This window comes from Borostomias antarcticus (assembly GCF_949987555.1).
Source record: "Borostomias antarcticus genome assembly, chromosome: 29".
NCBI lineage: Eukaryota > Metazoa > Chordata > Actinopteri > Stomiiformes > Stomiidae > Borostomias > Borostomias antarcticus.
In genome coordinates, this window is record NC_140262.1 from 5,463,212 (window position 1) to 5,477,295 (window position 14,084).

Here is a 14,084-nt window from a genome sequence, read left to right on the forward strand (position 1 = left end):
GACTCTGTGTGCCGAGGGATCTGTGACACTGTGACACTGCCAAGTAGACATCCCTTAGATCTGTGTTCAGCGCCATATTCTCTCGCACGCATGCACACACACACTCACACACACACACACACACACACACACACACACACACACACACACACACAGACACACACTCACACACACACACACACATCATCACCTCAGGCTCTCACTGGCAAGAGCAGACTGTGTCTGATGAGCCACAGATGTTAAAGGAGCAGACGTGTCACTATTGGCTCTCAGCCCTTCGGCTGGTCCCAGACCAGCTCGCGGTGCAGCCAGCCCCCCTGACTGTCGTCGTCCCGTCATAAACGCTGATCTCAGAGCAGCCAGACAGACCAGTTTCTACATGCGCCTCAGGCAACACCGAAGATCACTGCTTTTCATGAGCTGTAAATCTGAAAGACGGCCAGCGTTGGGCTAGCGCCATATTGCTCTTGACGTGACGGTTGAAGAGAGACGCTTCCGCGCTCTCTGGGAGGGACAAAAAGAACAACTTTTGACAAAAGTTGAGACAAAATTTTGTCTTTTTCTCTCTCCAGCAACGAGGCAGCGCGGGGAGAGAGTCTGGCGTTCAGATGAAGGGCGCGGGGGGAGGGAGGAAATAACTCACAGGGGTTCTGGGAAATGGAGTCTGTCTAAAGAGCTCTATACTCTACAAAGCCTGTGTGTGTGTGTGTGAGCGCGGGGGTGTGTGAGAGAAAGGGAGAGAAGGCGGAAATGTTACACAGATATGTCTACAGAGACCACACACACACACGCGCACTCACACACACACACACACACACGGGCACTCACACACGCGCACTCACACACACACACACACACAAACAACTTTGTACCTACCATCAGCCTCGCTCTCTGAGCCGGTCTCGCTGAAGATCCTCCACTTCTCTCTGGCTCTGGAGAGGAAGATCTCGTACAGCTCTGAAGAAGAGAGGATGGAGGGATGGATGGAGGGTTGGATGGAGGGATGGAGGGAGGGATGGAGGGAGGGATGGAGAGAGGGAGGGGTGTGGAAACGTGAAAGAGGATCTCTTGAGAGCTCCTGACTCCTGAAGTCTCTTTCTACATACATGTACAGCCACAACGCCACACTCGACCACAACAACACACTCGACCACAACAACACTCAACCACAACGCCACACTCAACCACAACAACACTCGACCACAACGCCACACTCAACCACAACAACACTCGACCACAACGCCACACTCCACCACAACGCCGCACTCGCCCCCCCCCCCCCCCTCCATTAAGGACATTTCCTGATCATCGCCGACGACGGATGTCCTCATTTGACCGCCGGTTACCTGGGGTGATGTTGAGCTCGTTGGCGATGGCCAGACTCCAGACCCGGCCTCTGACGTTGGGGGGGAGGCCCTGCCACCACAGGTCCCTGGCTCGGCGAGTGTTCCTCCTACAGACCGGGGGGGGGGAGGGTATTTTAGTGACACACAATGGCGCACGTGTCTAGCACGTCGCGTCTCCATCTGGGACGGCGTGCGTCTGAATTGTTTGTCCCCCGCTACGGCTAGCAGACGGAGGAGGAGCAGGAAGCCGGAAGCAGGAAGTGACTCACGCGCTGTCCCAGTGCGGCAGGATGTCGTTGTTCCAGACCAACATGGCGCTGGCGATGCTCTCTTCCTGACGGATCCTCTCCTTCATCTGTCTCTGCTTCCTCTGGGCCTCCCGCAGCTCTGGGAGGAGAAAGAGGAACTAGTCAGTCAGTCGGCAGTCAACCAGTCAGTCAGTTAGCCAGTCAGTAAGTTAGCCAGCCAGTCAGTTAGTTAGCCAGTCAGTTAGTTAGTTAGTTAGCCAGTCAGTTAGTTAGTTAGTTAGCTAGCCAGCCAGTCAGTTAGCCAGCCAGTTAGTTAGTCAGCCAGTCAGTCAGTTAGTTAGCCAGTCAGTCAGTTAGCCAGTCAGTTAGTTAGCCAGCCAGTCAGTTAGCTAGCCAGCCAGTCAGTTAGCCAGCCAGTTAGTTAGTCAGCCAGTCAGTTAGTTAGTTAGTTAGCTAGCCAGCCAGTCAGTTAGCCAGCCAGTTAGTTAGTCAGCCAGTCAGTCAGTTAGCCAGCCAGTTAGTCAGTTAGCCAGCCAGTTAGTCAGTTAGCTAGCCAGCCAGTCAGTTAGCCAGTTAGTTAGTTAGCCAGCCAGCCAGTTAGTTAGTCAGCCAGTCAGTCAGTTAGTTAGCCAGTCAGTTAGTTAGCCAGTCAGTTAGTTAGCCAGTCAGTTAGTTAGCCAGCCAGTCAGTTAGTTAGTCAGCCAGTCAGTTAGCCAGCCAGTCAGTCAGTTAGCTAGCCAGTTAGTTAGTCAGCCAGCCAGTCAGTTAGCTAGCCAGCCAGTCAGTTAGCTAGCCAGCCAGTCAGTTAGCTAGCCAGCCAGCCAGCCAGTCAGACGAAGCTACAGTATGTGAGTGAGTAGAAGAGAGAGAGGAATGGAGGTTAGGAAACGGACGGGCAGCGGTTGAGGGAAGCCAACGGGTCACTTAGGGGAGGGAAGAGTATAGAGAGACAGGAGGGGAGGTGAGAGAGGGGCGGAGGTCTGCTACCTCTCTTCCTGGCCTCGGCCACCATCTCCTCATACTCCTGTCGGTGTCTCTGGGCCTCCTCCACCGACTTGGCTGGTAGGTTTCTACAGGGAGAGACCACACGTCAGCTAGGGTTTCACCTCAGTCAGTGCACATTCACGGGTAACCGGACACAAAATGGCGATGTGAAGGCATGTTTTAAATCCCTGAAGACATGTTTTGTCATCCTGCCTTTGTGGCAATGCAATGTAAACGGCTCTTGGGAGGATAGAGAAGTGATGATTAATTGACTTGAAAGGAGAGAGACTTGCAGTGTGTGTGTGTGTGTGTGTGTGTGTGTGTGTGTGTGTGTAGTTGAGGCAAGGCACTGATCTATTCTTAATGAGGCCTTAAGGTCTGGAATAAGAGAGCAGCCAAGGTGACCAAGGAAACCCACACAGGGAAACACAACACCACTCAATACACACACACACACACACACACACACACACACACACACACACACACTCCCTCACACATACACACATGCAAATTCTCTCTCTCTCTAACACACGCACACACACACGCACACGCACGCACACACACACACACACACACACACACACACACACACACACACAGACCACCGCCCCCTGCATCCTGATCTTATTAGGTGTTGTGAGGTCAACCAGGCGTGGCCTGGGTTAAAGAACTACTGTCCATCAGCCGACACGGAGCAGGACGGAAAAGAGGAAGAGAAAGAGAAAGAGAGTGAAAGCAGCTGATGGCGCAAAAGAGAGAGAAAGAGGAAACGAGAGAAAGAGACGGACAGAGATGAACACACCGAAAGTGAAGGACAGAGAGAGAGAGAGAGAGAGAGGGAGAGAGAGAGAGAGAGAGACAGAGAGAGAGAGAGAGAGAGGCAGAGAGAGAGAGAAAGAGAGAGAGGCAGAGAGAGAGAGAGAGAGAGAGAGAGAGAGACAGAGAGAGAGAGAGAGAGAGGCAGAGAGAGAGAGGGAGAGAGAGAGAGAGAGGGAGAGAGAGAGAGAGGCAGAGAGAGAGAGAGAGAGGCAGAGAGAGAGAGAGAGAGAGAGAGAGAGAGAGGCAGAGAGAGAGAGAGAGAGAGAGAGAGACCATCAGACTCACGCAGGCCTGTCCTCCAGTATGAGAGCCGTGGTGGACAGAGGCTCAAACTCCAGGTTCCTCCTGCGCCCCTGTGCATTCTGGGTAGGCGAGTTTCCCGGCTTCGCGAGCTTGGCCTCGTACTCCTGGGGGAACATGGAAGAGACTGAGCCTCGCCCGGAAGATGCAGCCAAAACGCAGAGTTAGCACAGCCCCTACGGCACAGCCGACATCTGGTAAAGTTAGCCTCCGGGCGCGGTGCGGGTCAGTCAGCTGACAGGGTCACGGAGAGGTCACAAGACCCCGGACACAAGCGGACAGACAGGGGGTCAGGCAGATAGACAGGGAGGCAGGCAGACAGACAGGGTTGCAGGCAGACAGCTAGGAGGTCGGGGGTCAGGCAGACAGCTAGGAGGTCGGGGGTCAGGCAGACAGCCAGGGGTCAGACAGACAGGAAGTGAGGCTTGCAGCCTGGGTTAGAGAGGGGTGGAGCGACGGAGGAATGACTGTGGATGAAGAGAGGTTAGAAGTCAATATTCTCACGGGGTGTGGGGACGTGGTGACGCGGGATGAGATCATCCTCGTATGGGGCGCTGTGCACGACAGCTGTGACTGAGAGAGAGACAGAGACAGAGACAGACACAGAGACAGACACAGACACAGACACAGAGACAGAGACAGAGACAGAGACAGAGACAGAGACAGAGACAGAGACAGAGACAGACACAAGAGACAGAGACAGAGACAGAGATAGTGTACGGTGCATGTTAACACCGGCGCTATCACTGTCTTGTTAGATCACGGACGGTTCCGTGTCTGGTCCCCGAGCCGCCTCCCCCTTCCCCCCCCCCCTCCCACCCCCTGACAGTCAGTCAACGGTCCTCTGTGTCGCCGGCGCCATGCGGCAGCCTCGATCCCCATAAATCTCCGCGGCCCGCGGCGAGGCACAAGGTTGACCCCTGACTGGGCAGAGGAGCTCCGGGGGAGGGGGGGGGGGGGGGGCGCTAAATAGCCACATTGTCCTGGTGGCGCGTCTCCTGAGGGCGTTTATGGGTGCAGATACAATAGGGGGGCTATTAGCGGAGAGGGGGAGGGGGGGAGGGAAGGAGGGAGGACCAGGGCTCGTGTGAGAACACTGGAATGTAGGGAGTTTTTTACGGACGCCGGATGAAACTATGAACGCTGAAGAAACAGCCAGAGAAATGGACAAATGCACGAGGAAAAAATGAGGGGAAAAAATGAGGGAAAAAATGAGGGAAAAAATGAGGGAAAAAATGAGGGAAAAATAAATGCAAATGTTAGCGACAAAACGGCTAGCGTGACAATCCTCGGACGAGGCCACCGTGGAGAGGGGGGGGACACGATGAACGGTGACGATGGAGGCTCGACAGGCCGGCATGCAGAGAAGAGAGAGAGAGAGAGAGAGATAGAGAGAGAGAGAGAGAGAGAGAGAGAGAGAGACCGTACCCCAGGGTTTAACAGGTCTGGAGTGGACACAGACGTGAGACTGCCAGGGACACTCTCCTGGGGGAAGAAGGTCAAAGAGGTCACAGCAGTTAAAGACCACAACAGCCCTCTCCTTAGATCTCCTGGAATATCCTGCTCCTTGGCTGCTTTCATTCAGAGATGAGGAGAGATGGGCAGCGAGTGCCTTAAGAACCTCCATTGTAAGCACACACACACACACACACACACACACACACACACGCACACACATCATTGTCTGATCCACACCTGTGAGAGGGAAGGAGAAGAGAGGGGAGAGGAGGAGGAGGAGGAGGAGGAGAGGAGGAGAGAGAGGGGGGGGTGAGGAGGAGAGATGGGAGGAGAGATGGGAGGAGGAGAGAGGGCAGGAGAGAGGGGAGAGGAGGAGGAGGAGAAGAAGAGGAGGAGAGAGGGGGGGGGGTGGAGAGGAGGAGAGGAGAGGGAAGGAGAGATGGGAGGAGGAGAGGAGACGAGGTGTAGAGTGAGAGAGAGAGAGGACAGAAGACAGGAAGGACAGATAGAGGGAGAGAGGACGGGGCTGACCTGAGGTCAGTAGCCAAACCAAACCTCACCACCATGGCTGGGAAAGGGCTGATTCAAGCACAGCCGCTGCACAATTCAGCCAGTCAGTCAGCCAACTAACTTTCCAGCCAGTCAACCAGTCAGCCAACTAACTTTCCAGTCAGTCAGTCAGTCAGTCAGCCAACTAACTTTCCAGCCAGTCAGCCAGTCAGCCAACTAACTTTCCAGTCAGTCAGTCAGTCAGCCAACTAACTTTCCAGTCAGTCAGTCAGCCGACTAACTTTCCAGTCAGTCAGTCAGTCAGCCAACTAACTTTCCAGCCAGCCTGTCAGCCAACTAACTTTCCAGCCAGCCTGTCAGCCAACTAACTTTCCAGTCAGCCAGTCAGCCAACTAACTTTCCAGTCAGCCAGTCAGCCAACTAACTTTCCAGTCAGTCAGTCAGTCAGCCAACTAACTTTCCAGTCAGTCAGTCAGTCAGTCAGCCAACTAACTTTCCAGTCAGTCAGTCAGCCAACTAACTTTCCAGCCAGCCAGCCAGTTTTCCAGTCAGCCCGTCAGAGCCAGCCGGCCGGCCAACGCGGGCATGCAGCCACCTAGATCAGCCCAACGCTGTCCTCAACGGCTACTTCCTTGCTCTGCCCTAGCTTACTTCCTGCCAGATCGTTTCCTGCCAGAATGACCTACTACTCTGCACTACTGTACTCGATACGAATCTACTGCTGTCCTGCCTGTGTGTGTGTCTCTCTCTCTCACACACACACACACAGACACTGTGTCTCGAATTCCACCGTATCGCTCTTTCTCCAGTCACCACGCCCCTCCCTCTGTCGAGGAACGGTGTGATTGGGTCCTGTGTGTGACAGAGGAGGGTCACCAGGAAGGTAACCTGACGTTGGAGGTATCAGTGAGAGATAGATGTTATCAGTGAGCCACCGCAGAGCTTCACCTGTACCTGGTTGGACAGGAAATGTAGTGAATGTATTGAAATCCTGTTTCACTACTATTCTTGTCAGTGTAGCATATGGCGTGTGTGTGTGTGTGTGTGTGTGTGTGTGTGTGAGGGTGAATTTCTTGGCGGCTAACAGATTCATTACAGTAACTGGCAGCTGATAGATTGTAGTCTTACCTGTCAATAATAGAGAGAATCCAGGAAGGGCTGAAGCTAATGCTAACGCTAACGCTACAGTACGTCCTGCCTGGATGATTGGGGATTAATGGCAGACTAGCACGCGGTGAAGCAGTGATCTGGCCTGTTGGATATTAAGCTCCTGGAATTCACCACCATCATGGGTTGATATAGTATCCGCACATGACTCGTCAGCTTAGCCGACTATAGAGAATCATTACTAGCACGCACACACGCGCGCACACACGCGCGCACACACACACACACACACACTGGGCTTTCTGCCCTCATTCCTAGGGCTCGTCTTGCTTCTGTTATGCACTGCAAAGGAGCTCCGAGCAGATTGTATAGATGTGTGTAAGTTGTGTATGTATGAATGTAAGGACATACATTTAAGCTTGGGTTGGGACATATCCCCAACCATTCAACACTGACACGTAGATATCTCTCTCTCTCTCTGCCTCTCTCTGCCTCTCTCTCTCTCTCTCTCTCTCTGCCTCTCTCTCTCTCCCTCTCTCCCTCTCCCTCTCTCTCTCTCTCTCTCTCTCTCTCACACACACACACCCACACAGTCAGTCTGTTAATAAGTCAGTCTGTTAACAAGGAAGTTAGTTATTAAGCCACAGACATGCAATCAACCGCTAGCCCACTGCTGGCTTCTCCGATATCATCTGACTCATCACACGGTCCATTGCACCAACATACCATTCACCAGAGTGAGAATGTGCGCTCGCACACTTGCGTGTGTGCAAGGAATTAGCGTGCAGTTGTCGTCGGCTCATCTAACCGCCTCCAGCACTTCAGTAAAGGTTTTATTCGGGCGTGTGGTAGACTAGACCCTCAACAAAGCAATGTCCGAGGGTTAAACCGCTCAGGTGTGATGGGGGAGAGGGACAGGGTTAAACCCCTCAGGGGTGATGGGGGAGGGGGAGTGGGACAGGGTTCAAACCCTCAGGGGTGATGGGGGAGGGGGAGAGGGACAGGGTTCAAACCCTCAGGGGTGATGGGGGAGGGGGAGAGGGAGAGGGACAGGGTTCAAACCCTCAGGGGTCATGGGGGTGAGGGACAGGGTTCGAACCCTCAGGGGTGATGGGGGAGGGGGAGTGGGACAGGGTTCAAACCCTCAGGGGTGATGGGGGAGAGGGACAGGGTTCAAACCCTCAGGTGTGATGGACGAGAGGGACAGGGTTCAAACCCTCAGGGGTGATGGGGGAGGGGGACAGGGTTCAAACCCTCAGGGGTGATGGGGGAGAGGGACAGGGTTCAAACCCTCAGGGGTGATGGGGGAGAGGGACAGGGTTCAAACCCTCAGGGGTGATGGGTGAGGGGAGAGGGACAGGGTTCAAACCCTCAGGGGTGATGGGGGAGAGGGACAGGGTTCAAACCCTCAGGGGTGATGGGTGAGGGGAGAGGGACAGGGTTCAAACCCTCAGGGGTGATGGGGGAGAGGGACAGGGTTCAAACCCTCAGGGGTGATGGGGGAGGGGGGAGAGGGACAGGGTTCAAACCCTCAGGGGTGATGGGGGAGAGGGACAGGGTTCAAACCCTCAGGGGTGATGGGGGAGGGGGAGAGGGACAGGGTTCAAACCCTCAGGGGTGATGGGGGAGGGGGGAGAGGGACAGGGTTCAAACCCTTAGGGGTGATGGAGGAGGGGGAGAGGGACAGGGTTCAAACCCTCAGAGGTGATGGGGGAGGGGGACAGGGTTCAAACCCCTCAGGTGTGATGGGGGAGGGGGGACAGGGTTCGAACCCTCAGGGGTGATGGGGGAGGGGGACAGACGGACAGGACTACCTGCTGAATGGTCCGTGAGTCTTTGGAGGGGCTCTCCCGCAGGGGAACCTTCCCAAACAGCTTCCAGCCGGGGGCGCTGTGCTCCCTCTGCCTCTTGGAGAACAAACTCCTGTCACACAAAACAGAACAAAGCGCAGAGTAAGCAATCATTATGATGACTAAGCCCGATTTTTCTGCTGTTGTCGCTTTCAGCCGAGCCGTTTTCGATGAGTCGATTTACTGACAAACCAAAGGTATCTGTGACACATCTCGCTGCTATCAACTTCCCTGTTTGGAGTTGTCTGTTATAGACATTCATGTTATTCAATAGGTCACTTTAGATTACAGTGACAGGCGTAATCGTCACAAATGGGGTGACAATTTCATCTGACCCCATACAGGAAGAACTATATTGAACTATCAACTTGGAATAAGAGAGAGGGAGAGAGAGAGAGAGAGGGAGAGGGAGAGGGAGAGGGAGAGGGAGAGGGAGAGGGAGAGGGAGAGGGAGAGGGAGAGGGAGAGGGAGAGGGAGAGAGAGGGAGAGAGAGGGAGAGAGAGAGGGAGAGAGAGGGAGAGAGAGCGAGAGAGAGAGAGGGAGAGAGAGGGAGAGAGAGAGGGAGAGAGAGAGGGGGAGAGAGGGAAAGAGAATAAGAGTGTATGTGTGTGTGTGTGTGTGTGTGTGTGTGTACGAGCGTGTGTGTGTGTGTGTGTGTGTGTGTGTGTGTATGGTACACCATCGCCCTGCTCTAAATGTTGTATGAGTAGGAGCCCCAGTTCTGTGCTGAGTCGTGGTGTGTGGTTACCTGCACCACCAAAGAGACCATGACACCATGACACAGACCTTTAAATAACCCTCGACCTCAACCTCCATTGTCCTCCATGCAAAGTAGCCTCCCTTGAAAACCTACAAGGAACCACATGACGGCATGTCGGCCCGGTTCACCTGTCTAAACAAAGGGTTCCTGACAGAACCGACTCGGTTCCCTGTTAACTATTAACCTGGAGGTTGAGAACCACGCAATTGGTTTACCTGTCGTTAGGATAACGAGGTTCAGAGCTTTACCTGCCCAGGTACTCCGCAATGCCGGGTCGTGTAGACTGTGGTGGCGGTTCTGACGGGTCGACGGCGCCGAGGCCTGGGGGGAGGTGTCCCGGGGCGCTCTGGCGCCGGCTGGACTCGTACGTGTTCCTGGAGTCCAGGCTGACGTCCGTGAAGCCCGTCCCACTCGGGGCCTCCCCGCCCCCCGCCCGGCCCCCGGGACCGAGGGGCCCGCGGTCGGAGCTGGCGCTGCCCGGCGGAGGTAGAGGCCCAGGGGGAGGCTGGCGAGAGAGACCCTGGTCTGAGGCCTGTCCGTCCCCGGTCTGCCTCGCGGCCGGGTCGGGGCCGGCGCCGGGGGGTGTGGCTTGCCCGGGGCCGAGCGGAGAACCCCGAGATGAGAGGCCAGACCCGGGAGACGGGTCCCCCACCACGTTCTCTTGTGTTCCAGAACGGCCCCCTGTTCTACCACGTTCCCCGGGGGCGCGACCCGAGTCCTGACAGAGACCGCCCGTGGCTGTCGAGGAGGAGGAGGACGAGGGCGAGGATGAGGGAGAGGATGAGGGTTTCGGGCAGGTGCTCACTCCCCCCGTCCGAGATGGGGAATCTGAGTGACAGCGCGTTGTCCCCCTGCCGCAGTGCCCTGGCAATAATCCACCGTTTGACATTTTCGCCTCCGTGTCAGCGGCCGTGTATCGCGCGCTCTGCGTCGTTCTACCGGAATCAGCGCGTGGGGGGCTCCGTGCCTCCGTATCCGCGTCCCCGTTCACGAGACCGTCGTAACCGCTCGGTGACCGGACAGCTCGGGTGAAGCAGCTATTCTCATGCTGTCCGTTATGCGAGAGTGCGAATGAATCCACGGTATGAGACATCGTCCCAGAATTAAGGGCGCACGGTTCGTCTGTAGAAATATTCTTGATTTGCTCAGACAGGGAGAGCGCGTGAAAGGTTTTCCGTGGCTCATTCATCTCCCCGGTACCGGGAGCACGGCGGCACTCACTTCCATCTGTACCCCCTCTCTCCGCCTGGTTTGACCCGGTAAACCCGTTTGAAGTTGATCCGCGTATGTTACATGGCTCAGGAATGACACGGTCGTTCACGGTGCAACCGGGTGGGTGCTCGGTCACCAAATCTAACATTGTCGCACTCCCGTCACAATCCACCGAGCAACGGCCGGTATCCCCTTCTGCTTCCACCGGCCCTCCCGACCCCCCGCGCTCGAGCCTACCGGGTTTATCCCCGTTGACATCAGACTGACCAGACGCGGTGTCCGTCGTGTCGGAGGACAGTCGGTTGAATGACGTGCTAGTCGCGTCGTCTTTTATGGTGACAGACAAAACCGGTTGAGTAGATCCATCCCCTGCCGTTTCCATGTCATTCACATTCCCCGCATCACCCCACAACAAAACGGCCGTGGTGAGTGGGTCAGTCCCTGACGCGCGGATCTCCGTGTTAAGGTCACCATAATTAGGATATCTCCACGACGCACTCACAAATGCGCTCTGTTTGACGAGATAGAGCGACAGTTCATAGAGGGTAGCTGACTAGGTCATATCTTCCATGAAACCGGCAGACGCCCCTCACTTGGACAGTGAGCAGAGGCCATTTTGAGATTCCAATGACGTAGCCAGAAGGAAGAGGGCCAAATAGCCAAGCCGCGCAAAGGAGCTTGAAATCTGGAAAAAGGTGACATCTGCTGTCCATGGAGAGCTATAGCATGTCCGTCTAGCATGAGTATGCCTAGCCTAGTGTGTGCGTACCTATTTATTAGCAGTAAGCTTAGTTTAGTAGTGCTGGTCATCGAGTGTGCAGAGAGACAGTGATTGAAAGGGGGAGTTTATCCAACCCCAAGACTTTGCGCTTTCTTGGGTTCCTAAGGTCGCCAGTGATGTGTTCAAATTCAGGACCATGGACAGCGCAAAGGAATGCAGCCACTTAAGCCCATTGACTGCGCTAATTAGCATCGGCCTGCAGGGGTATTATAGGATACATATTCCTATATTTGACTTACGCCTTTTGTTAGCTTACTTGACAATATAAAGGGTGGATTTTGTTCTAGTTTAGGTATTTCAAATGAGGAGGGCCCTAGGTCTCGAGGGGGCCCGTCTGGCATGCATAATGGAGAGATATATTCACACACACACACACACACACACACACACACACACACACACACACACGTGCGCAAAGCACATATGGAAAAAAAGTGGATAATAATGAAAGACTTTGCACTTTGCACTTTGCTGCGTCTTCGTGCCGAGTTCCCATGTACCAAATGTGACAAATATGGAGAAAGGCTGTTTTTCATTGAATCTGTTGGCTCGCAACAGCCGGCACTAAGGGTCGCTCTCCAACCATTGCGAAATGAGAGAGACAGTTCAGCTCTCGTTCACTATCCCCCCAGAGAGCGAGGAGCACGCAGCAGGAGGAGAATCCATCCCGAAACTAGACACAACTGGATCCCAAATGAACGTTTATCTCAGTAGGATCGATTCAACGTGCACGGAACATCTGGAGAGACTGCATGCGACGCATGCTTACGCAAGCACAGGATTTCATCGGGAGTGAGTGGGGGACTAGGGAGCGTTCTGGAGAGAGAGGGACTAGGGAGCGTTCTGGAGAGAGAGGGACTAGGGAGCGTTCTGGAGAGAGAGGGACTAGGGTGCGTCCTGGAGAGAGAGGGACTAGGGAACGTTCTGGAGAGAGAGGGACTAGGGAGCGTTCTGGAGAGAGAGGGACTAGGGAGGGTTCTGGAGAGAGAGGGACTAGGGAGCGATCTGGAGAGAGAGAGCACGCCGAGTGTCACTTGCGGAAAGTGGAAATCTCGCACGCTTTGTTATGCACGGCGCATATAAGAGATGTGTACGCTGTCAATGGAGCAGTTCTACAATGAGAGCCGAACTCGTCCCTCGGGTGATGAAGCCCAAAGCACCGGCGGTGGGACCGGCGTCCGCGCGCTCACCGGATGCGTCCTGTTCGTCTTGATTGTCTCCACGCTGCTGGGGAACACCCTCGTGTGCGCTGCGGTGGTCAAATTTCGACACCTGAGGTCCAAAGTGACCAACTTCTTCGTCATCTCCCTGGCGGTGTCGGACCTGTTCGTGGCCGTGCTGGTGATGCCGTGGAAGGCGGTTTCCGAGGTGGCCGGCTGCTGGCTCTTTGGCGGTTTCTGTGACACCTGGATAGCTTTCGATATCATGTGCTCCACCGCCTCCATCCTGAACCTGTGTATCATCAGCATGGACAGATACTGGGCCATCTCCAGCCCCTTTAGATACGAGCGTAAGATGACCCAGAGGTTCGCTTTTGTGATGATTGGCGTGGCTTGGACCCTGTCCATCCTGATCTCATTCATCCCCGTTAAGTTGAATTGGCACAAGGCAGAGACGGAGAACTCGTCCCTGGACGTCACTGACCACGTAGAGGACTGCAACGCGAGCCTGAGCAGGACTTATGCCATCTCCTCTTCACTTATCAGTTTTTACATCCCGGTGGTGATCATGGTTGGGACGTATACGCGCATCTACAGGATCGCGCAGAACCAGATCAGACGGATATCTTCTTTGGAGAGGGCCGTGGAGCACGCGCAGGCGAACGACGAGAACTCTCTGAAAACGTCGTTCAAAAAAGAAACGAAAGTTTTAAAAACCTTGTCTATCATCATGGGAGTGTTCGTATTTTGCTGGTTGCCCTTTTTCGTCCTGAACTGCATGGTACCTTTCTGTGACATCAACAAACTCGGAGACCCCCTGTGCGTCAGCAACACCACCTTTAACATTTTCGTCTGGTTCGGGTGGGCCAACTCCTCTTTGAACCCAGTGATTTACGCATTCAATGCTGATTTCAGGAAAGCGTTTTCCACCATTCTGGGTTGCAACAGATACTGTTCCACGTCTACGGTGCAGGCTGTTGATTTCAGCAACGAGCTAGTGTCGTACCACCATGACACCACGCTCCAGAAAGACCCGGCCGCCAGCGCGGCCGCGCAGAGGGTCCCGGGCATCGCTCCTCTGAACGGGGAGGACTTGGACATGCCGTTTGACAAGGTCTCGGTGATCTCCGACGTCTCGCGGACCCAGAGGAACCTTCTCCTCCCAGCCATCCTGCAATTCGAGTGTGAAGCAGATATATCCTTAGACATTATGCCCTTCACTTCTGGTCACGACTGCTATGCTATCCCAGGTCAAATTGAGGATATGCGCAATTAGCCTATAGGCCTAGAACATGTTATATAGCCTAGTATGATAGGCCTACATGATATATATAGCCTATATATATATAGTCTAATACATATTCACAGTTTGTGTATAATGAATTTAAGCATATTTTGTTAATTTACTTGTAGCCAATATTTCTGGCCCACGAACACAAGGTTGAAACATTGATCCATTCAGTAGATCTCTACCTTGATCTGTCAACTGGGCAAACATTGAATTAAAGTGGAGTAAATAGCCTAATTTGTCAGTATTGATTTGTG

At 54.3% G+C, this 14,084-nt stretch overlaps 2 protein-coding genes across 2 annotated transcripts in view; one reads left to right on the plus strand and one right to left on the minus strand.

The window, feature by feature from the left end:
• The window catches only part of tbc1d12b (TBC1 domain family, member 12b), a gene marked incomplete at its 5' end in the record, with an annotated part of 16,376 nt that extends 5,763 nt beyond the window's left edge, over nucleotides 1-10,613 (minus strand). Inside the window, 9 exons of the mRNA XM_084459899.1 lie at nucleotides 877-957; nucleotides 1,347-1,453; nucleotides 1,616-1,733; nucleotides 2,582-2,664; nucleotides 3,686-3,807; nucleotides 8,590-8,698; nucleotides 9,635-10,124; nucleotides 10,326-10,434; nucleotides 10,587-10,613. Coding sequence (XP_084316025.1) covers nucleotides 877-957; nucleotides 1,347-1,453; nucleotides 1,616-1,733; nucleotides 2,582-2,664; nucleotides 3,686-3,807; nucleotides 8,590-8,698; nucleotides 9,635-10,124; nucleotides 10,326-10,434; nucleotides 10,587-10,613 — 1,246 coding nt within the window. The remainder of the gene's footprint in view (nucleotides 1-876; nucleotides 958-1,346; nucleotides 1,454-1,615; nucleotides 1,734-2,581; nucleotides 2,665-3,685; nucleotides 3,808-8,589; nucleotides 8,699-9,634; nucleotides 10,125-10,325; nucleotides 10,435-10,586) is intronic.
• Nucleotides 10,614-12,549: 1,936 nt separating this feature from the next.
• On the plus strand, nucleotides 12,550-13,815 carry drd6b (dopamine receptor D6b; the record flags this gene model as incomplete). The annotated part of the gene is made up of 1 exon (XM_084459900.1): nucleotides 12,550-13,815. Exon 1 carries the CDS (start codon nucleotides 12,724-12,726, stop codon nucleotides 13,813-13,815), a length of 1,092 nt encoding a protein of 363 aa, XP_084316026.1. The 5' UTR covers nucleotides 12,550-12,723.
• Between the last annotated feature and the right edge of the window lie 269 nt (nucleotides 13,816-14,084).